Source organism: Stegodyphus dumicola, chromosome 8 (assembly GCF_044657685.1).
Source record: "Stegodyphus dumicola isolate Sdum_Otavi_A_Nest chromosome 8, ASM4465768v1".
Lineage (NCBI taxonomy): Eukaryota > Metazoa > Arthropoda > Arachnida > Araneae > Eresidae > Stegodyphus > Stegodyphus dumicola.
This window is the reverse complement of record NC_140775.1, coordinates 92229147-92254205: the sequence shown is the minus strand read 5'-3', so window position 1 is coordinate 92254205 and position 25059 is coordinate 92229147. Positions and strand designations below refer to the sequence as shown.

The window sequence follows — 25059 nt, the reverse complement described above, 5'->3', positions numbered from 1 at the left end:
ATTTCCTCAGAAATATGATATTTTGCCCAATAATGGAAAACACCAAAATCTTTGTGAATTTCTACTTCTTAAACGATTGAATTTTATGAATCAAAATTTGTGTGCTTTGCCAAATTTGAGGAATTATTATAGTTTTAAAGCAAAAACATATGGCTGCATACAATGGGAGAACAACAATGTATGCGGTGCCAAGTAAGCCAATTAGGCAGTTAAAAAAAAGGCAAAACAGATCACTGTTAGGGAGAATAGCACCCTCCCCCCCCCCAAAAAAAGTAGTAATTTTTTTATTATGCATGTCTCTAGATTTTTAATTTTGTCAACTGGTGGTGTTTATATAATTATATAGTCTTTCGCATCCTGGAAAAAAATTAGTCGCCAATAGTTGGTAACATTTTAGGAGGGGATGCGAATAATCAGAAAAGACCAAAAATTGTAGTAGTTTACAAAAAATAACACCAATAATACGTTTCCTTTTAACAGGATAATACAGGCCTGCTGTAGACAATGACACTTGATCAACTGAGGCACACAAGTGGGACACCTACTGTGGAGTCCCATATCCAACAATGTCTGCTGAACTGTGTGTTCTAAAACACTTGCACATGAACCTGCACTGTATTGGACTGTCAGCTGAGCCTCCATCAGGCACCGATTTTACTATACCAAGTGAAACAGTCTCCAAAGTCCTTTTTCTTTGTGACACATGCACATCCAACACCTTGGTGTCTACTGCTGGTTTCACTATCACTTATCCACTTTATATAAATGCTAACAATGGCAGATCATAAACAACGTACCAATCGTGCAGTTTCAGAAATATTTATTCCGAGTCTTCAGGCCATTACAATCTGCTCTCCATCAAATTGACTTAGATCACTGCCTTTCTCACCACTCGCAGAAGTAAAGGCAAGGATGATTCTTTACCTTCTCCAGCAGCAGTTAATTACCATCCCCATCACATCACATGCCCTCCATGTCATTCCAGGCAAGTTAATTGAAAAATGCAGTGATGGTCATAATGTTTTGGCTCGTCCGCTTATATCATCCAAACTCCATGTACTAATAAAATAATTCTTTCTCTACAACATTATTTTCTAACCTCTTCCAACTTGCTGTCCTCTTCAAGTTAGTTCAACACCTCCTCCCACACTTTCAAAAATTATATATGTAATCCACAGGTAATGACTGAAAACACAAATATTTGTATGCATGCGCACTGCAACTAATTATTAATTAAAACTATTTCTATAATATAGAAATCGTATGGTACAGATTTCTTAAAACATCTGTAATAATGAGCTTACAAAATACGTAAGCTATTTGCCACAGCATATATTGATAGAAAATGCTACTTTGGTGTACTGAATAGTACAATAAATACATATTTGTGGGTATGGTTTTAGTATACACCAAAAAGCCATTACATTATGATCTATCTATAATGGTGGGCTTGCGCAGGAACAAAACAACTGTGTTCCAAACATAGGGCGATTAGCAACATAATGGGAAAAGCAGCTGATTTATCAGACTTCGATAAAGGTCAAATCGTTATGGCTTAGAGACTGGGAGCATCAGTATCAGCGCATTTAGTGGGCTGTTCACGTGTTGTGAATACTTATCAAAAGTGCTGTATGGTTGGTGAAACAACAAGTTGTTGGTCAGCTGTGTGTTGTCGACAGCAAATGAAACCCTGGCTCCCAGATGTATAGTTAGACAGACACAAGCCAGTGTTGGGGTTATTATGGTGTAGGCAATGTTTTCATATACTACATTAGGACCCATAATCCCCAAAGAACAATCCCTGACATCTGTGTACTACGTGAACATCGTTGCAGACCACGTTCACCCATTGATGGCAACAGTATTTCCGGCAGTGGATGGCGTTTACAAGCCAATTTTCTGCAGTTTAAAAAAAAAGGGGGGGGGGCAAAACAGATCACTGTGAATTGGAACTTCCAGTATCATGTCTTGCCTCCAACTTCACCTGACATTAATCCAATACACCTAGAAAACCAAATTCAAGCTGCCGCGCTACCCCCTCGCAATGTGCGGCAATTGCAGGACCAGTTGGTGAGCACTTGGTAACAGATACCTCAGACTACCTATCAGCAACTTATGGAGTCAATGCCACACTGGGTGCTGGCAGTTTGAGGGCTAAAGGTGGTGCTGCATATTATTAACACAGTGGTCATAAAGTAATGGCCCTTCAGTATGTATTAGTAATAGTTTGTAAGCTTTGAATATATGGAATAGAAAATTCATACTGCAGGCAACCTGGACCAATTTTTATGAACGGCTAAACCAGCATAATTTAGTAAAATTCTTATAAAAATGCACATCTAATAATTGTATAATGAAATAAATATTTAATTAAAAAATGTTTATAAAACTAATTTCCAAGCATGCTCTTACTGTCCACCTACTTTTCAATGCTTCCTTACTATTGCTTGGATCAATTTAGCCCAACCTAGATTCATTCAGCATTCATGCTGGGAAAATGTTTTACGTGAAAGATTATTCAACAAAATCTCTTACAAGCAATGCTTTTGTACCAGAATTGAATCCAGATCTTAAATCCAAAAATTCACTAGTGTACAGTTTTACTTACTTCTTCACAGCCGCTAAGTTTAAATCATCAAATCACCGCCCCACAGACTTTGCACTTCTGCTTTCTCAGGCTAAAAAATACAGAAGGGCAAAGTCAGGCCTATAAGATATAGATAAGAGGCAACCGTCCAATCCAGTTTGCCTACTGTGAGTTGTTACAAAAGATGCATAAGGAACTACATTATCATTGTGATGAAGACAAGTTCAGATTCCTGGTTGGCCTCTTTTTTTTAAAGGCTTCTAGAAACTTTTGAAGTGAATAAATGTACTGTTTGCTACTTATAGTACTGTCCTAATATAATAATAATATTTAAAAAAAAGAGCTCTTCATCTCAAATTAGTCACTATTACCTTTTATGCTAATTGCTGGCTCTCAAACAAAAAACACGAGTTGACACCATCAACCGTTAAATAAAAACATAAAAACTAATGAGAGGTAATGTCATTTTTTGAGTTGATTCTTTATCTCTAGGTTATAAAATTACACTCGTGTTGTATTTCATATCCATTATTTACTTGAAATGAAGAAAATTCTTTACTGCGTGTTGATACAGAAAAATAATCACTAATAATATGCAGAATTTAGACCAGTGTTTGCCAACCTTCTTTGTGCTATGCCTCACCTAACCTCTCTAAAAATTCTTATGCTCCCTCTAATATATACATAAATTTTAACATTCAAGAATTGAAATGTTCGCGAAAGAAACTTGAATGATAGGTTTTAGGAAGAAATCACCAGGAAATTTTGTGAGCAAACACAGTAAAGAAACTTTAAAAACATAAAATAGAGAACTGAAATTAAAGTACAAAATAATTTTACTGAAAGTTTTTTCTATATCATTTTAAGTATTTGTAATTATTTATCATTTAAACTTAGTGAGATCCTTGCTGCAAAGAGATTTTATATCAGGTTCCAATTTACTTAACTTCAGTCTCAAGTCTCCCTGTTTTATTATATCCAGCAAAAAAAAAAAAAAAAAAAAAAAAAAAAAAAAAAAAAAATTAAAGCAGTAAATCATTTATGACACTAAATCTACCTTCAGCTATATATGAAGATGGAAACGATATCAATAGTTCTGCTGCACATTTGGTTGCATTTAGATATCTGATTTGGGTTTCCTCACAAAACAATGCCATCCCTCATTTCATATTAAATAAAGTATTAATTGACTGATCATTTTACATTTCTGCGAGTTCTACTTGATACTGCATATTTGAAATATCAGTCAAATCCACTAACATTGGCTGCATCATACAAGTTGGGAAATTTGTTTCAAATAAGATTTTCTTTTAAATCAGCTGATAAAATTTTCAGATAATTAACAATAACATGTACAGCAGTATCAATGACTTCACATTTTTGGAGTCAATGAAACTTTTTGGCATATATTTACAACAAAATTTTTGTTGTAAATATTTACCTGACATAATTCAACAAAGGAAATGAAACCAAACATCTTTGCTTTTCCATCAACAACAAATTTATTTGCTCCTTGAAATTGTTTACTTAATATTTTTCAAAGATATTAGCTAAATAACTCACGAATGCCTTACCATACCCGTTAAATTTTTCACTTCATGTTTGTTGCTTAAAAAATAACTAAGACTATTAAACAGTTCCATAAATCTTCTCAAGCAGTTCCCTTTCAAGAGCCATCTTCCTTCAGTGTGAAGTATAGGTTTCATATGGTCTTCATTTTGTTCTTTGCCAAATAACTTGACGTGACATTTGGCATTACCTTTAATAGCACTCATATACTTTATAACTGAATTTAGCACTTCATTTAGAAAAGAAAAAATATTTCTAGCTATTTTCTCTATGAATAACACAATGCATAAGAAGCAATTTGGATTCTTATCTTTCATCAAATTTAAGCAACCCTTTTTCTTTCTCATCATATTAGAAGCACAAGATGTGATATTTTTCATTGGTATATTTTTCACATCTAAGTAACAAGTTTAGCTTTCTATAAATATCTTTGGAGGTAGTGCTGCTTTCTACTGATTTACAGAACAATATTTCTTCAGCAAAATCACCTTTATTCAAACAACAAACAAAAACAACAAAAATCAGCATATTTTCAAATTTGAAAATATAACACTTGTTTGGCATGTTATTATTGTATCTTAATAAAATCACCTTTATTAATGTATCTTACGTAAGTTATATAAGTACAGCCTTGCTGTCTCTCAAAGTTGATTCATCCATTTGGTTGATTTAATTAAGTTGATTCAATATCCTCACTCATTTTATCTGTTCTGCTAATAGTATTGCTGCTTAGTGGCATAGCTTTAATATCTTTGTCGTCTTTTTCTAGAACTGTTTTAAGAAATGCTGATATTGATGGTTGAATAAATTCTTCCCTATAAGTATGACTGCTTCCAGATTTACCAATGAGTAATTAAATTTGATAACTAGCCTCAAGAGTATGATTAACAGTTACATTATGAGCAGTAAATACAGACTTTAATCTTATTCCTTTTTCAAAATTTTTCTTTAAAGTTTGAAAATAATACAAATCTGAATTAATATGAGCATTATATTTTGCCTTCAGATGTGCCTCAAGATGATCTCATTTCATTGATCTATTGGTCAAGCGTTGTTCACATAAAAGACAAAAAGGCGTCTTTTATGAAACCAAATTTTAAATATTCCTCTGAATACTGACAACTTATTTCTTGCTTGCACTACTCATTACAGTAATGGCTGAAAGAAATAAATATAAGATCAATTAAAAACTTCATCGCACCACTAAATATAAACAAAGCTGAAAACATCTGCTGTTACCACTCAAAGGAAGAAGAATATACCTGTTGCCGTTCCTACAGTAAAAAATAAATTGGATTAGTTGGGTGACCTGCGTCTGGAAAGTGTAATGTGTCAGCTATTTAAATGCCCTTTAAAGGCATTTAAATTTCCCTGTCTACAGCAAAAAGTCTTTATAAAAGATTTTAAATGCACCGCAATTAATTTTTTTTTTTTTTTTTTTTTTTTTTTTTTTTTTTTTTACATACACATTTAGGGAATATAAAATAAAATTTAGAAAATTTTAGACTTGTTTAAGAAAATTTGGAAATTTGAACATCCCTTGTCCCCTTAAACTTTAGATGAGTCTATTTTCGTATTGCAACAGGTTAGGAAACATTGGTTAAGGCAATCTAAATATAAATCTATATATTTAGATTGCCAATCAGAATATAAAGGAAGTTAAACTGACTTTTACATCACTTTAGCATGACCCCTGTATTAAAATACCAAATAAATACATTTATATCCAACAAGAATACAGGGCAACAACCAACTATTAAAAAATTTGATTAAAAAAAAAGGATTAATAGACTATTATATAAACAAATATATATATATATATATATAAATGAGAGAGTTTTATAGAAAATTACACAACTTCCTTTATACAACACGAAAAATATTTCCAGAAACACAGTAAAAGAGAAAATTAATGCAATTTTCCGCTTACAAAAGTCACTAATATTACATACCTATAGGACCTCGACAACTAGGGCAGCAAGTTAGCTTAAGACGGCATGAGGCACACACTAGATGTCCGTTCTGACATTGTAATATAGGTGGTAAAACATAATCAAAGCACACTGGGCACTCAAAGAGACTTGCTAAGTCTGCAGTAGTAGGATTAGATGTACTGGATATGCCAGCATGGTTTGAAACTGCATTGTGAGCTCCAGCTATCATAATAAACAATGAATTTTTATTAGCAGAATGACTTTTCATATGAAGTGAAAAATGCATATACATGCCATTAGAAAAACATTTAAAAGTCAACAGATTATTATAATACACTTCAAATATCATTACCTAATAAAAAATAATAACATTTAACTTACAAAAAAAGGAAAGGAATGAAAACTTGAACTACATAATTTATTATCACAATAAACAAACAGTCTACAACTGCAGATTAACAAGAATACAATATTTTTAAAAAGTAAAAATATGTACATTTTTTCTCTTATATGAAAAGCTAAAATCAAAATATTACCTATATTATATTTTGTATCAATAGATGTTGATGATACATGATTAGGGCCAGTTTGACAAGCTGCAGTTAGATGACTCCTAGGTTTTGGAGTATGCTTTTTTTCCATTCGGAGAAATGAAGTTCAACAAATATACAGTCAGCTAGTTTAACAACCATGCACCTTCAGGGAAATTTTAAAAAGTTAAAAAAGATTATGTTACAAACAGAATGAAAAACAGCAAAAAATTTCAAAAAGTAAAATTTTTCTGTTATGTAGTTAACCAATAATAATACATACATGATTTATCTGGTTCAATAAGGCTCTAATATGATAAAGCAATTATTAAGTATTCCTCTAAAACTTATACTTCTCAATAATTTACATTAGACGTGAAACACAAATAAACACACACATATATATATAATTCTTAAATATATATATAATTTATACATAGATATTCCAAGATAAAAGAGATTATACAGAGATTTAGAAGAAATTTTATGAAAAACTACATTATATATAGTCCATTGATTGGTAAAAGTATAGTTTAGGGTACCCCTTGGCGAAACTTGGTGATTTTTGGCGGTACATAGATACCGATTTTGTGCAATTCTTTGACTCGTTATTTTGGCTTGTGAAGCGGCGATTTTTGCCCCAAAAATCACCGCTACACAAAACCAAAATAACAAGACAAACAATTGCACAAACTCAGTATCCATGTACACATCAACTTATTTTCACTTAAAAAAAAATCCTCGAATTGCACAAAAATGGCATTGTGCACTCCTTTGACTTTATCCATGTACACATCGACCTATTTTCACTTACAGATGTCAAAGGAGCACCAAATTCTACAATATAGGCAAACAAAAATACATAATATCAATAAAATACATTTTAAACCAAACAATAAAATAACATAAAAAAGGAAAAACATGTTATACATTTAAGCACTACCAAAAGCAAATATTCCCTTACCCTGATTTTCGAATTCGCTTCGTACACCCAGATCCACGTAAAAATCAAAATATCAATCATACTCAAATGACTTTTTCAAACCAGGTACTCTTTCTGATCGAATGCTTCACATAGTGACCATCTGAACCTTTCTTCCTACAAACCCATTCAAATCCATCTAAACAGTTTTTACGTTCGACTAGATGCATATCCTTCCTACATACAGGACACTTATAACGGCTACTAAGTAAACCTTCATTTACACACCAGTCAATTAAAGCTCTTTTCCCCTTTCGCTCCAAATCGTACAGAAACTCCAAGTTAATCTTACTACACTCGGCCATTCTACCGTCTAAAGAATCAAACTAACACACACGACAAAAACGCTTACAACACATCCCATTATTCAAAATTTCCCAGAATCATGGACTCGATTACGTCACAATAGGGTTTCCATCACATTGAACTACTCAGGCTACCACAAATGAAACAACAACTTGGTCATAATACAAGGGGTACCTTAAAGTCTACTCTATCCGTTCAAGCTTATTAATATAACAAGACATCTTTGTAAACAAAATTACCAATAAAAATATCAATAGGACTTAATTTGCAATTTCATATAATATGATGGAAAGAAATCATTTTAATATTTCGAACATATTTCTTAAACTGTATTCTAAAAGCAAAAGTGAGCAAAGCAATAATGATAAGCAGAGGGGAAAACTCTGAAAGCATTCAGATTTTAATAATTGCTCAAAAGCGTTCTTTTTAAAGTTATATAAAGTTGGTTTATCAGTAAAGATTACCAATAGAGATGGCCAAGGCGGAATAGTGAAATATGTTACAGAAAATATGCATTTATACTAATGTGGGATCATTATATACTTTCTACATATTAACAAAGTAAAAAATATGTAACATAATTCTGTAAAAATATTTAATTTTTTAATTATATATATTATGCATTAAATGCATTTTTATTTAAATCAATAAGATTAAGATGTAAAACAATATTCTTAAGAACGGCATCTACTGCTTTTAAATAGTTTAATTTGTTAATAATATATTAAATATGCAAAAATAATATTTTACATTTTTCCAATGGCAACAGACATGAATGAAAAGTGAAACAATGCAAAATTGCATTTCCAGAATAACTGCCCTCTTCTGGGCTAAATAAACTCATTTTATTATTATAATAGAAGCAAGTCCGAGTTTCCTAGTCATCACTATCAGCTGCCACGCTGCTCTATTTCATGTATTTACTTACCTTCTGTAACTATATTAGGTATCCAAAAATTACATTCTTTACGGCTGGATTGTAATAATCAACAATGAAAAGTTTAAAATTAGATTTTAGCACATTTTATACAAAGCAAAAAACGTAAAACCATAAATTAATTTCTTTACATGAAATTTTTTCTGTACATTTTCAGTAAAATTCTGAATGCTACAAAGAATAATATTTAAGAATATTAGCTACTTTTAAAAACAGTAGCAGAAAAAATTGAAGGAAAACTATCAAAAGATGCAATATGTTACTTCTATCACAACTCTTAACTTGGGTGAATTAACTGAACTAGCTCAATTACAGTCAAAATAAGGTACTATGTAGATTTTGTAAGGTAAATTATCACCACAAGAACTTCTAATTCTAAAACAGATGGATAAAAAATAACTTTAAATTTATTCTACCTTACCACATTAAAAGGTACAATAAACAATTACTAGTCACTTGGGTCTAGGTTACAAACCAGCTTTTTTTTACCTGTTACAAATTCAAACAATTTAATCTTATCAGAGGATATAAGCTTCATTGAGACTGCGACAGAAATTCAAATGCAAATTGCACCAACACAAAGTTATCCATTCACTATACTATTTAATTCACCACTCAAGACTGAATTCAACAGAATTCAGACCAAGCCAACAAATAGCAAAACTTTATACAGCAAGGCAGCTAGGGCTAGAAGGCTAAAACTATTCAAAAACAGATCTATTAATAATTATTCTAACTTCCGAGTAAAACTTTGTCACTTTAATTTTAGAATATGTTCACCCATAGCGAAATGAGGTAGAAAAGAAAGCTATAAATTAAATAACATTTCATTAATAAAACCTAAATACCACACTATTATGCAAAGTCCAGTGAAAAATGGGTGGCTGGTCATCAACATTATCATGTAATTCAATGGGATTTGCCCATGCTACACATAAATATGCAAATTTTCACACCCGTTCTTTCAGCACATTATGGAAAGTGCAAGGGGTGTTTTAAATTCTATTTCAAAGACTGTAAATACTTGGATTAAATTTTCACGTGTGGAAGGTAGAACATTGTTGAGAACCATTTGCAGACTGTCGGAAATGATGTGCAATGGGGAGAATGGAAGTATGACAAACACCGACACATGTGTGTAAAGACCTAAAAGTAGCGAAAAGCATCGTGTAAAAAATCTGAAAACATATTAAAGACACAGGTAATATATTAGGATGATTGGGTTAAGGTTGAAAATGTGCCACAAAAATCTTTCAGAACCATTATTTAGCAATGACTGCTAAAATAAATAGGGAACTGATAATCGGCCCTAATCGCAAGGGAGTTTGCAGCAGCTACAGGAACATGACTATCCTCCTTGGAATATCTTAAATGAGAAGCTTCATAAAAAAGGGCTGTATGTGAAATTCACAATTTGTTCTCCACTAACTTGGGCTGAAGAACGTGCACAAATCATTGTGGCTGAAGTACCACGGAAAAAGTTCTTTTTACTGAGGTGTCTTGCTTTTGTTTGGAGAGCAATTCCAAATGTTTACAATCTGGACTGAGTAAAATCCATGCAATAAGCCTCATAACACTAGTGAAGGGCATCTGTACAATACTGATTGAATCATGTTATGTGTGGGTATTATTTGGAATGGCCGCATGGACCTACACATTTTTACCAGTACATGAGGTTCTTGATCCTCATGTCAAGTTGCTTAGGGGTGCAACTGGAATATCTCCTAATGAACAATAATGCTCATCCCCATCTCAACGTACTAGAATCTAACAGATGTAATGGCCTAAATATTTTCTAGATTCAACTCCGATGGAACACATGTTAGACACACTAGGACCTAACATGCATCATTGCAGCTCTTCATCACATGCCCTTTTAACTACAGCATTTCCTAAGCAATCTAATACACAGCATGGAAAATTACTGTAAAGCGTCCATTTTGGTCAGGATTAAATTTTTATTTTGCCTTATTAAATTTTTCATTTATATATTATTGCAATCCCCTTAGCACAATTTAATGAATTTTACAGAAGAAAAAGAACAATTATTTTCATTGTAAAAAATTATATATTACATACATATATATTACATTTATAATCTATGATTCAAACATATATTTATTCGAAAAGGCAATAAGTAAACAGAGTTAAAACAGGTTCCTGCATTTGCTGAGGTGGAAATTTTGTACCAAGAGAATGAATTTGAAGCATTGTTTGTTTCAGGACTTTGCAACAAAATAATGCATTCCTGCAGAAATTTCACCGCTCTTTCTTGTATTATAGGAAAATCCTACAAGCACAAATTTTAAACTAAGATTTTAAGACAAAAGATAATCAATTTTTCTTTAAAAACTATTGGAACTTGGAATACAGCAAAGAGAATGCATATGAAAATGGTGGCATTGGAACCTGAAGTTTGTCATGTGCATTAGTTGCCTGAATGACCGTTACACACATGTTTAGCATAGTTTGGTATATTCTGAAGCTTTGGGCTATTTCTACTATGGTAGTTGCGATAATACATAAGTACCATTTTTTCTATATCTAAAAAACTGTTAACACCAAATTTTCCCTATTCCACTTCATATCACATTTCCTATGTTTTTATTTAAATTTATTTTTTGCAGAAATAAGCAATTTTAGGTCAGGCATAACAAAAAAAAAAAAAAAAAAAAAACCTCTTGTGCTAATTCCTTTAAATTACCTAAGCTTTTACAGTTGTTCCTTTGATATCTTCAAACAGACAACAAAGTGTTTAGCTTAATATTTTTATTACAACAAAATACAATTTAAAAAATTGCCTTGCTAAATCAACAAAAAAACAAACTATTTTTTGAAATTTTTCTAGTACCTCTTGACATTTTTTACACTAGAAAGACAGGATCCTCCAGCTAAAGTCTAAAGCCTCCCATTTGATGTGCTAAATTATAATCAACAGTCATAATACATTTAACATGGGTTTTCTAAAAAATATAGTTTACTATATTATATTTAGAATTATTTCCCACTAGTAATTATTAAAATACAATATATCTAGATACATAACACAATTTATTAGCATATATACTGACATCCAAGAAGATATTTCAAAAAATGCAATTTTGTCATTACTTCTTACAAACTAACTTAAAAACATGAAAATATATTCATGAAATTATACAAACTTAAAACAAAATTTATACATTATAACTAACTTGAAACCAAGCATATACAAACTGTACAGTGCTGGATGAATACTGGTAAGTAGTATATGTACACTCAATCGAAAAAGAAAATGAGACAGTTATCTCACATTCTACTAAGCCAATTGATGAAATTCAACCTACATTTTTCATAACTTGACAGTGTGATTCAGAATACACATTCATGCAAAATTCAGACAATGTGAAAATTGTGTCTATTTTTATGAAAAGTATTAAACCAAAGGAACTAATTATGCTGCCGAAGAATTATACAAAACTCAAAGTCAAATAGTGTACTTATGAGTCTGTGGATCTGTGATACTGAAGGGGTAATAAATGCACAGATGACTTTCAGCTAACTGTGAGCTCATTCTCCTTTGCAACATTAGCTCTGTTTCTCGCAAGAGTTGGGTAAATTTAATAAAGTATCAGGTAAAATAAGTAACTACAAACGTATGGATGACAAAATGAGATGAATTGTTTGTAGATTAGAAACAGGCCAAGTGGCTACAGAGCTCCAATGTAATGCCAGTGTAATCTGCACTTTCTGGAAAGTTTTAGGACATTGTATTCATAGCACGAAACCCTGGGCAAGGTCAACCAAGATCCACAATGATGAATGAGGATTGTTGTTTGGTGTTGTTTCAGTGCAGCTACACAGAACTGCTACAGCTCCACAGCTCTCATGTCAGCTGCTTGCTGCCACGAAAAACCTGACTTTCATGGTCTATAGTTGCGCGAAGGCTTTATGAGATAGGGCTGTATGCCAGAAGACTCACTGTTTGTGTTCTGCTATTTGTAACACATAAGAGACTACATTTAGCATAGTGCAGACAATATATGCCTTGGAACGGACTTCAGTGAAGCACCGTGCTTTTTAAATACGAGTCCCAATTTAACCTGGACACTGATTTTTGGCATACCGGTATCTGGAGAGAATCTAGAACATGATACCATGTCTCTGTCATCAGGAAAAAGATCATTATGGTGGTGGAATTATAATGGTTTGGGCAGGTGCTGGACATCCGAAAACCACTGCATGTGTTTGACAAAGACTCCCCGACTGCTGCGAGTTGTAAAAAGATCTTAGCCCTAAGTTCGACATTTCAGTTTTATTGTGGGTTCCTGTTAACGGATACCAACACTCTTTCACATAGAGCTCAAATGGTCGACAATTACCTGGAAAGTGAGGATATTCGCAGCTTGGATTAGCCAGCTATATCTCCTGACCTGAACTCTATAGAGCATGTCTGGGATGCTCTTCAGAAGGCACTTCATTTTGCCATTCCTCTACGAGAACCATCCTGGAGTTGAAAGCTGCCTTGCACAAGCGTGGGATAGACTGCCATAGTGACACATCAACTGCCTCTTGTCCAGTACACCGTCACGCTGTGTAACCTATCTGGTTGTGAGAGGGGACCATGCTCCATATTAGATTCACTTTCACTTCAATATCAGATGTGGATTTTGGACATCCCAGATTTGTTTTGGTTTGGTTTATCGGACTGTCTAAGGGAAACTAGCTTGGATGCCCCGAACTATGAACTTTATTGATAATCATGCATAAATAAAATGACTTTTGAATGGTAAATCACTTTCTCTATCATAAATGTATATTCATGCCAAATTTCATTACAATCTGTCGATTACTTTATCAGAAATTCAACGCAATCTGAAAACTTCCTTAATTCTACACATAAGTATATATTAGATTTATACAGTCAAAAGTCGTTAATCCGGACTTGTCGGGACTTCGGCGATGCCGGATTATCGATTTTTCCGGATTACAGATCATCAGTTTAAATCGTGAGATGGCATGCAGAAATTCTAAAATTCAAAATATGAAACCGTAATTTATGAAATAAAGAACAATTATGATCTAAAGGGTATCAAAATTTACAAAAAAAGAAGCTTAATATTTATTTGTTTACTTTATTAAACATTTCTTTCAATGTAAGTTGTTTCGTTTTATGTAATAATACTTTCTCTTTAATTCTATAAACAGACATGATTTCTCGTTCAGTTACAAGTCCCATAATTGCTGTGCCAAGAATACCGACTAACTTGTCAATCGAAATTTTTTCGTTTTCACTAACCTCTCTGTCACCTTCATGTCTTTATCCATTTTTTGCAGCAATTCCACTTTTTGTTTGACGGACATCGAGACATACTTTCGTTTTGTAGATCCTTTGGAAGCTCTAGAATCAGAAATTGACATAATCGAAAGTTCAAGTTTACTTTTATAAAATTGCTCTTACAGTCTACAAAAAATAATAAGCCGCATCCAATTCGAAGATTAAAGAACAACGCAATCATCAACATTAACTGAAATAGATAATTATATAATTTTAGCTTGCACCGTCCGTTATACATTAAATACGCACGCGAAAACGTATTCTGCACTTGCACACACGCATATGCGCGTGCGCGTAAGTAAACGCCTATGCGCATGTGCAGAAAGTTTTTAGCTTTGAGGTCCGGATTATGGGTGTCCGAATTAACACCTTTTGACTGTATATAGCATTTCTACACATAAGTATATATTAGACTTATATATAGCATTGTTCTGACATACATATTTTGACTTTTTCTGGAATACGGTACACCCCCCCTCCCCCATATTTTGATCCCAAACTGCAAATTATGCCGAAGTGAAGTGCCAAGTTTCGCATAAATCGCCAAAGTAGTTTTTAAAAAATTAAGTCTCAAAATTTTAGCTCCTCAGTGTTAATTGAATGTGATATATTTATATGTATCTCTTTTTTTCTTAAGCTTACTTGATGCTTTCTTTCAGAATTCAAAATTTAGGTTGAATCGAAATAACATTTGCACATTTTTTTTTTCAGTTTATTTTTTTAATATGTATTTTTAAACAGTTTTTATAAATTTTTCGAAATCTCTAATCTACAAAGTTTTTACCATCAACTTAAATGCGTTTCTAGGCATACCTGCAGAATATTAGAGTTTTTTATTCAAAATTTTCCAAGACATACATGAACTTACATATTGGTGTGTTCTGAAATTTGGCATATTTGTTTTACACAATAATAATACCAAATGTTATTTATGCACTTTGTAACAATCCTCAACAAATTGCAACAGTTATTTTGAACCTTAAATCTCCAAACAAACTCACTGCGGATCATTCAGAGGAAATTCATCTTCATTTTTATTAATAATGCCAAATAAATATTTATTAATAATAAATGAAAAGCTCTTTTTTAAATTTATAAAGAATGTTAATCAAGAGTTTAAAATTCTCCCCCTCCCCTTTTCCATAACAGTAAATTTTTACCTCTGTCATTTTATCACCTGCTATTTTATTTAACTTCTTTGCATGTGCATCGAAATTTATTTTGCTGATTTCAAACTTGTGCACTGTATATCATTCAATACTCCTGAGTATGCCAAACAATACATCAAATACATAAATAAAACATGCAATCTTCTACTACAGATGTGTTTAATGTTGGCAAAATTTACTAGAATATAAGATTTTTATCTTCTGTGTATAGCAAAGGCAACAAATAAAAATTATCTTGGTTATGCTTTATGTCCAAAGCTATTTCGTGTCTTTACTGCATAGTACATTTCTTAAATTGTTGTTTACATTTGAAAATACATAATAAATGAACAATACCTCAATAATACATAATAAATGAACATAAAAAGGGTTAATATTCAAGGGAACTCAGGTCTGGAAATATCAAATATAGCAAATTACATATTACGAATGCATTCAAACAAAATACTCTAGAACTGAAAATTCAAATAAAAAGCATATTTTACACAGAATCATTCAATATTCAGACGTCTCGTATTTTCATGAATGATAAATGTTTTGCATTTCTAAGCTTAAACTAGCTTTTAATAAATCAAAAAATTCCTTAACCAGTTTGAGTTTCTTAATCGCACAAAGTAGAAACAATATATGAAAAATTAATACAAACACTTTTGACGTAAGGCTAAATACTCCATATCAGACCAACAGTATATATATAAAAAAAATATACATATACAAAAAATCTTGTATAATATGAAAGTCTAAGCATCAAAATTCATACAAGCCCAAAACTCATTAAACAAAAAATTCTATACAGGAAATTCTTTATGCCTGACAGTAAATAAAATCTGAACAAAAACGCAAATAGAAATTCTGCTAAAAAAATTTTTATTTTTGAATCATCATTAGTGTTATGCTTGTAAACATGCATATTATTTAACTAGGTTGCTTTCAAGTGTAATAATAATGTAAAGTAAAAATGTTTCAATACATTATAAATTTTTTATACTTTATATATATAAACTACATATTTTTATATTAACTATTCCTTTATACCCTTAATTCTGTAAGATCAAAGCTAAACTGCTTTATAAACTTTATGATACTTCAATATAGCTTTCATCATCATCTTTCTCTTATCTAACATGATCCATTACCTAACATACAGTAAAGACATTTTAAAAAGAACTGATCTTCATATGCCATCATAAAATTTTCACCTTTTCACAGAAGCTTCAGGACTTACTTTCTTTTATTACCTAACACAGTACAAAATTACTTCTGAATGAATACACTTCATTCCATAAATCAAACAGTGATGGTAAGTTCAATTTTCTAATTAAATTTTCCTATATCATTCTCCTAATATGTTATGGTGATATAACGTAGTTAATATACGTCTATATTCCACTTTATTAGGCTTTGATTTTAATAAACAAGGCTCATTACATTACAAAGAACAGCAGGTGTTCCTTTACATAGTTATGGCAATCTATTATTTTACTCTCCTTGAAATCCAGCATATTCATAAGGCCAATTCAAGTTTTTACTAAAATGGATGCCTATAAACAGCTATTAGACAGAAAAATTATGAAATCAGACTATTATTGAAAAACATATCTCGAATCTATCTGGTCAATTAATTCAGCTTGATTTTTCTGATCACAATTAATAAACTATAAAATTTTGCCAATCATTTCTGATTCTAGAAACACTAACGAAAAACATCCCATTTATCTTACGGATATTCATTTGAAATGCTGTAAAAAGTATTTAACTGGGAACTTTTTGATTTTATTTAATTACACTAACAATACTAATTTGACAAGATGAAACAAAATACATTTAAATAATGCTGAAAGACATTAAATTTAAAATTATTCTCTCCTTTAGAAACATACAAAAGGTCCAGCAGCAAATTAAGATTTCATAAAATTATACAATGCCACATATGGGCATTGTTATGGTATGGTAGTTAATGCTATTTTTTAAATCTAAGCAAAATTCATCCTTAAGACTGGTGATAATTATAAAGATATGCTCTATGCATTTCACATCAATATAAGACTTTAAAAAATCTACAACATATTTTCTTTAAATTCTTAGTGTTTCTTTAAAGCAAATCAAAATACAAGTCTCCTTTTTAAAGCTGATTCACTTCTTTTATACCTATTATTAGATCAGCTTTCTTCAAATGATAAAGCAAGCAGAAACTGTTTGTATTAATAAAACCATACCTGAAAAATTTTAATTCATAAAATTTGAATAATACATAAAATTTGAAAATCATACTTTCTGTTTGTTATACTCATCAAACATAGCATACTTAAGATCCTTTATATATGTTATAACATTTACAAATAAAGAAAATTCTAATCTACAGTGAACTAAAAAGTAAAATGCATTATAAGGACTCCGTCATACGTTTGCTAAAAAATTACACAAATTTAATACCGCTCACTCAACTTCCGCGACACTATATTACACAACAGTTAATAGTTGTACAAATATATGAAAAATAAAGGAAAACAGAACAAATAATTATTAAATAGTAAGAATGGACTACGTAAGTTGAAGAATGTAAACTAAAGTAGCTTACTAAAAAGATATGTATGCGTGTGTGAAAGTATCACCAACACTACTACCTTATACCAACAATAAAAAAATTATCAAACTTTGAAACAATTACTAGGAATTAACACTATCAGACCATAAATAACTCACCCTATTTACAAACTCCTAGAAAATGTTAATAAATCGAAACTCATTCAATGGCACGAAACAAAAAGTTCTAATTAAACACAAGTCTTGAAGAGTCTCAGAAATATTAGTAAAAAGTTCATTAATGAACTTTTACTAATAATGAATGAAAATGTATTAAATTACGGTTCACCTATTGTAAGCAGAAAAATCACACTACATACGTACTACCACAAATACACAGTGAACAATAAATAAGCGTCATGAGCGACATCTGGAAAATCTAATCGGCACTCCAGTTCAGAACAGCATCGAAATAAAAATATATAGAGAGAGAGCTTGCGTAATATTTTTCTGAAAGATTATTTGAATAACGCTTTTAGTAGACTAGCAGATTAATAAGAAACTAATTTCTGATCTACTTATATTTGTGGAAATTTTTTCAAAGTCATGTTTCATCTACAATGATTAGTTAGCCTTGGATATACTCATTAAAGAAACCGAAACTTAAATGTAGTATGCTAAACTGTGCCAATTCCCGTCTATGGATCAAGACCTTTACATATTCATAATATTCATTTTTATATAATCAGAGCCAGACTAAGGCAGGGGTATACGGGGCCGTTGCTACGGGGCCCCACATCAGAGGGGGCAGATCGAATAGAAATATTATTATTATAAAAATTTAAATACCTCCATAAAGTTCGGTTGTTCATAACTGAAGTAGTGAAGCAGAGGGGGCCCCAAAGAAGTTTTTGGCCACGGGCTCCAATTAGGCTCTTCATTCAAGGTACAACTAGCTGATATCATTATAATTAGAATTGGGTGTTTTTTATTTTTTATTATTGTTTTTAAAGATTTACTTACAGGCTCTTGATTGCTGCAATGCAAAGTTCTGAAACAACTTCAACAACTCAGAAACCAGTCATAATAATTTATCCTTCAAACGACGACCGGGGATCTCAAAATGAAAAACAGTTTATATACGTATTTACCGGTAAGATTTTCTTTATATTGGCATGCCTTGTCTTCCAATTGGTGCTCAAAATTATATGATATATTATATAACCTATAAGTTACAAAACTAAATCTCCTTTATATGCTCATTTACAAAATTATGCTACGGTATCTATATATTCCAAATTTATGTTAAATTTGTTTACTTCACGTTACATTCCTAATCAGAGGTGTTTTTTTTTTCCGGTTTTTGACGCCTCCATACACACACACCAATGGACGCTATAACCATACCAAGATATTTTCTACCTCTCTTCCTTTTCCTCTCGAGGCCCATCTTTTTTTTATTATTATTTTATTTTAAATCCTTTCCTTTCTCCTCTAAACTACTATGGGCCATTTATTTTTAAATTTATTTGTAAAGATTTAAAAAAAAGTGAATCAGAGGCCGATGATAATTAAGTAGAGGCTTTATTAAAAGATGGAATTTCACGCCCACATGGCAAAGCACGTTTCTACATATCACACCATGACCAAGAACTACTACAACTGTTGCCAGATCAACCTAAGCAAAACTATAAAACAGTTACGGATAAAATACATGACATTAAAACAAGAAAGGGGAGTACGTGTGATTATTCTCAACAACCTTCCTTAATCACATATTATTTTACATTTATCTCTTAAATAACATAATCTTGGTTTAGGCAAGCATTTTGTAAACAAATCAGCTAACTGATTTTCACTAGAAACATATACGAGATTTATATCGTACAATTTTACAATATCCCTAATATACTTTAATTTAATATCCAAATGTTTTAGTCTAGCACAATTACTTTCCTTCAATATTGCTTTAATTACAGACTGATTATCCTCATAAACTGAAACTTTAATATTGTCGACTCCTAAAATTTCTTTAGATACATTATAAAATACAGTTAGGTCTTGAATAGCTTTTGCTAAAGCCAAAATTTCTGCATCAGTAGTAATCATATACTACTTCATCTTTAGCAGGATCTTTACTTTCTATGGAAAAATCATCTTGAACTGAGATACATTTCTTTTTCTCTTCATTAAACAACACATTTCGAGAAACCACAACATGATTTGTGACTGGGTCCAGTAAACGATAACCCATGGTAGAGTATCCAATAAAAATCATCTTTTTTGATTTTGGATCCAATTTCTTTCTTAAGTTATCAGGAACTCTCATGTATGCATCAGATCCAAACACCTTAATAATATTCAAATCAGGCGGCTTCCCATATTTGAGCTTATAAGGTACATTTTCAACAGTCTGATTTGGAATTCTATTCTTAAGATATGCAGCTGTCTGTACAGCATAGCCCCAGAAGGATTTAAAAAGCTTTGCTTCACATATTAGAGTTTGGGCCTTCTCTAAAAGATATCTGTTGGCTCTCTCAGCCACACCATTTAAAGGAGGTGAATATGGAGGAGCAGGATCTATCATAACACCATTTTTCTTGCAATGACGAGCTAGTTCACCAGACACGTATTCCTTGGCATTATAACACCGAATTTTGTAGACATCAGGATTCTGCTTTAGGAACAATTTAAACACTTCATTTATGCACTCTTGTGCTTTAAGAGATGCACTTCAGTAAATCTAGAAAAATCGTCTATGATTGTAGCAAAATACTTTTCACCTTCTCTAGTGGGTGGATCAATGGGACCACATATGTCAATGTGTACCATTCTCATCGGCACATGCTCTCTGCTTCTAGGACCCTTGTTCATAGGAGTGTTGGAATGTTTTGCTAATATGCACTCTTCACAAAAGCTTGAAGGTGACTCAGATACTGGCAAACCCATTTCTTTTAATATTTTATCAGATGAGTGTCCCATGCGCCTGTGCCATAATTCTGCACTATGATATGCAATGTATGTTGAAGCTTTAACAGGTTCAAATTGACTCACATACTGTCCTTTCTCATTGAGTTTAGCAAACTTAAATTTTTCATTCCTCTTTTCAATAACAGCTACATCATTCTTAAAAATTACACTGTAACCTGCTTTTTGAATATTCTTCACAGATATTAATTAACCGTTCAACTCAGGCACATATAACACATCTTTAAGTAATATTTCTCTTCCATTTAATGTTCCAGGTACTGTACCAATACCTTCTACCTTTAAAACATCATTTTTTGAAGCACATGCAACAGTTCCAGAAAAAGGTTTAATTTCTTCATACCACTCACCTTTATTACACATGTGTGTAGATGCTCCAGAATCCAGAATAAAATTTCCAACAGGCTCACCAACCATGAATGTTACTGCAGCCGATTCTCTATAATCTGATTTATGCTTAAATCTGCAATCCTTCCTGTAATGCCCTGGGCGTCCACATCCAAAACAAACTAATTTTTTCTTGCAAAGCCTGGCAATATGACCTTTACTTTTACATTTGTGGCAGATGATATCACGCTTATCAGCGCTAAAAGCTACGTTATTACTTGAGCCAGAAATACGAGAATCGTAAGAATTTCTCTCACTTTGCAATTCTTCAGCATTCAACAGCCTTTGCATAACAAAGTCCAGCGTAAGCATTTCATTTGGCTGGTTCTCAATCGTCGATTTAATAATGTCGTAATCAGAAGGTAGCGACATTAACAAATAAATAATCACATCCATATCTTCGACTTCAGCACCCGAAAGCCGCAGTTCGTTTACGATAGCCAACAGTTCGTTAATATGTGACTGCATACTGCAATCTCGGCGTTTCTTCAGAGTCGATAATTTCTTTCGTACTAATATTTGACTTGTACTTTTAATTTGTCGCCCGAAAGATGACTTTCAGCTGACAGCCAGACGGAAAGAACTGCCATATTTTCAAGTGGCATGGCCTTTTTCCTTCACGAACGTCGCAGAAGAGCCATAATTTTAATAAAATCTCTCCTCCACTCTATATTATACAATGTACACCTCCTTTAAATGGTGTGGCTGAGAGAGCCAACAGACATCTTAATCACCAAATTGCTTCCAAGGAAAGAAAGATTCTTCAGAAGAATTTAGAAAATGCTAAGATTGACAAACTAAGAGGCATTTTGAAGACAAAAAGATCGCAAATGAAACGAAAGTTGCTGTACAGACAGCTGCATATTTTAAGAATAGAGTTCCAAATAAGACTGTTGAAAATTGTACCTTATAAGCTTAAATATGGGAAGCCGCCTGATTTGAATATTATTAAGGTGTTTGGATCTGATGCATACATGAGAGTTCCAGATAACTTAAGAAAGAAATTGGATCCTAAATCAAAAAAGATGATTTTTATTGGATACTCTACCATGGGTTATCGTTTACCGGACCCAGTCACAAATCATGTTGTGGTTTCTCGAAATGTGTTGTTTAATGAAGAGAAAAAGAAATGTATCTCAGTTCAAGATGATTTTTCCATAGAAAGTAAAGATCCTGCTAAAGATGAAGTAGTATATGATTCAAGTGATGTAGAATCCAGAAATCTTGAAGAAAGTCATGAAGAAATTACTAGGCAAAGAAGAAATATAAAATTACCTGTAAAGTTGAATGATTACTTTGTGTATGAAGCTAATGTGGCAACTCTTGATACAGTAACATATGAGGATATAACATCATTGCGAAAAGAAGAGCAAGTCCTATGGAGGAAAGCCATGGATGAGGAAATAGCTTCTCTTTATAAAAATAAAGTGTGGGAGTTAGTCAACTTGCCAAAGGATGAAAAGCCAATATCCTGTAAATGGGTGTTGCGTATCAAACGAAACAATGTTTACAAAGCTAGATTTGTTGCTCGTGGCTTTGAACAGAAGAAAGGTATTGATTGCTTTGAGACCTATGCTCCTGTAATTAGTACATCATCACTTCGACTTGTGCTGGCTATCATTGTTCAAAAAAATCTTGAAATCTATGCATTAGATGTAAAAACTGCATTTCTGAATGGTGATCTCCAAGAAACAATCTACATGGAACAACCAATGGGCTACAGTGACAACAGTGGTCGTGTGTGCAAGCTTCTTAAGAGTCTTTATGGACTTAAGCAAGCACCGAGGCAGTGGTTCAAGAGATTTACTGATTTTAGAATTCTGTCAAACTTCCAACAACTTAACTGTGAAGCATGTACTTTTGTAAGAAGAAGTAAACAGAGTGAAATATTTATTGTGCTGTATGTGGATGACTTGCTAATTGCTGGTTCTAATGATTCAGAGGTAAGAATTGTGATTGAATTACTTAGAAATGAATTTGAGATGTCGAAGGCTGAAGTTGCAAATGAATTTCTTGGAATAAGTTTTGAATATTCACAGAACAAACTTACATTAGGCCAAAAATCTTATGTTGAAAAATTGTTAAATAGATTTAGAATGTAAGATTGTAAGCCATCTGATACTCCTCTAGTGCCTAAGTCAACTTCATCAAATTTTGTGAATGGTGAAAGATTTCATGGCCCTTATCGTGAAGTTGTAGGTGCTTTGCTGTATCTGTCTATGACAACTCGTCTGATATTCTGTTTTCTGTGAACTGCTTGAGTCAGACACAAGAACAACCCACTAACAGTGCTTGGGCTGGTCTGAAGCAAATTCTTCGATATTTAAAAGGGACATCTCAATTGAAATTATTATTTTGTAAATCTAATAGTTGTTAAATGTTGATATAAAAATAATGTTGATATTATGTTAAATGTTTATGCTGATGCTGATTGGGGATCAGATACAAATGATAGAAAATCTATTTCAGGGTATATTATTTTCTTTAATGATTGTCCTGTAACTTGGTCTGATAAAAACCAAACATCTACTGCTCTGTCTTCTACTGAGGCGGAAATTTTGGCTTTAGCAAATGCTATTCAAGACCTAATTGTATTTTATAATGTATCTAAAGAAATTTTAGGAGTCGACAATATTAAAGTTTCAGTTTATGAGGATAATCAGTCTGTAATTAAAGCAATATTGAAGGAAAGTAATTGTGCTAGACTAAAACATTTGGATATTAAATTAAAATATGTTAGGAATATTGTAAAACTGTATGATATAAATCTTGTATATGTTTCTAGTAAAAATCAGTTAGCTGATTTGTTTACAAAATGCTTGCGTAAACCAAGATTATGTTATTTAAGAGATAAATGTAAAATAATATGTTTTTAAGGGAGGGTGTTGAGAATAATCACACATACTCCCCGTTTTTGTTTTAACGTCGTATTTTAACCGTAACTGTTTTATACTTTTGCTTAGGTTGATCTGGCAACAGTTGTAATAATCCTTGGTCATGGTGTGATATGTAGAAACCAAGGAGGTTAGAATAGAAGGAGGGAAGGTTCAACTCAAACGGTGAAGCTTAGCGGCCATGTTACTGTTATCACTGTGACTTGTGCAAGGAAGTCTGTAATTGTAACATTTTTTTTTCTCCTTTTCTTTTTGAAGCATGTCTGCTTATATTGCATATGGATGCACAAATAGATTTTCGAAAAATATTCCTTGGATTACTGTTCACTCGTAAGTATTTTCTTTTTTTTTATGTAATTTCCTAAATATGTTAAAAAATGTCACAATGTCATGTTGTTTTCTTTCCAGATGTGACAAAAAAGACTTAATAATAATCGAAACATGTTAAATACAATACATTTTAATGCTTTTGCTTACAGCTGGTATCTTCGTTCCTTAACATATAATGATATATGCTAGGATTATATGCTTGCTGTATAATTTGAACGCTTAGATAATTCGTTTTATAATTTTCATGAAAAGTAAGAAATCAATTGTTACTATTTTTATGAATTGTAAAGGTGTTAAATAAAGCAACGATTTTCCTTATGTATTAATTATTATTCATTCTTAAGTTTTGTGAACTGTTACGAATATAATTTGTGCATTTGATCAAGATAAACTGTTCTGTTGTTAAAATGTTTTTGCATAAGCTTACAAATTTCTGGGCAGTATAGCGATAAACGTAAGTAAAATATTTACACAATTGAACATGTGAAAAGATATATCCAAAAATTTATATAGGTATATTTCTGTAATTCAGTTTAATTCAAGGTAATTTCTTTGAGATTCATAAATATGAAACGCGCATAAACTGAAATCATTGAATTCACATAA

At 32.0% G+C, this 25059-nt stretch overlaps 1 protein-coding gene across 1 annotated transcript in view; it reads right to left on the bottom strand.

The window, feature by feature from the left end:
- Positions 1 to 18266, bottom strand: part of sina (E3 ubiquitin-protein ligase sina) — a 69594-nt gene extending 51328 nt beyond the window's left edge. The window contains exons 1-3 of the mRNA XM_035364601.2: positions 18035 to 18266; positions 6627 to 6786; positions 6109 to 6312 (exon numbers count right to left, since the gene is read on the bottom strand). Of these exons, the coding sequence (XP_035220492.1) occupies positions 6109 to 6312; positions 6627 to 6732 (310 nt within the window). The 5' untranslated portion in view covers positions 6733 to 6786; positions 18035 to 18266. The remainder of the gene's footprint in view (positions 1 to 6108; positions 6313 to 6626; positions 6787 to 18034) is intronic.
- Between the last annotated feature and the right edge of the window lie 6793 nt (positions 18267 to 25059).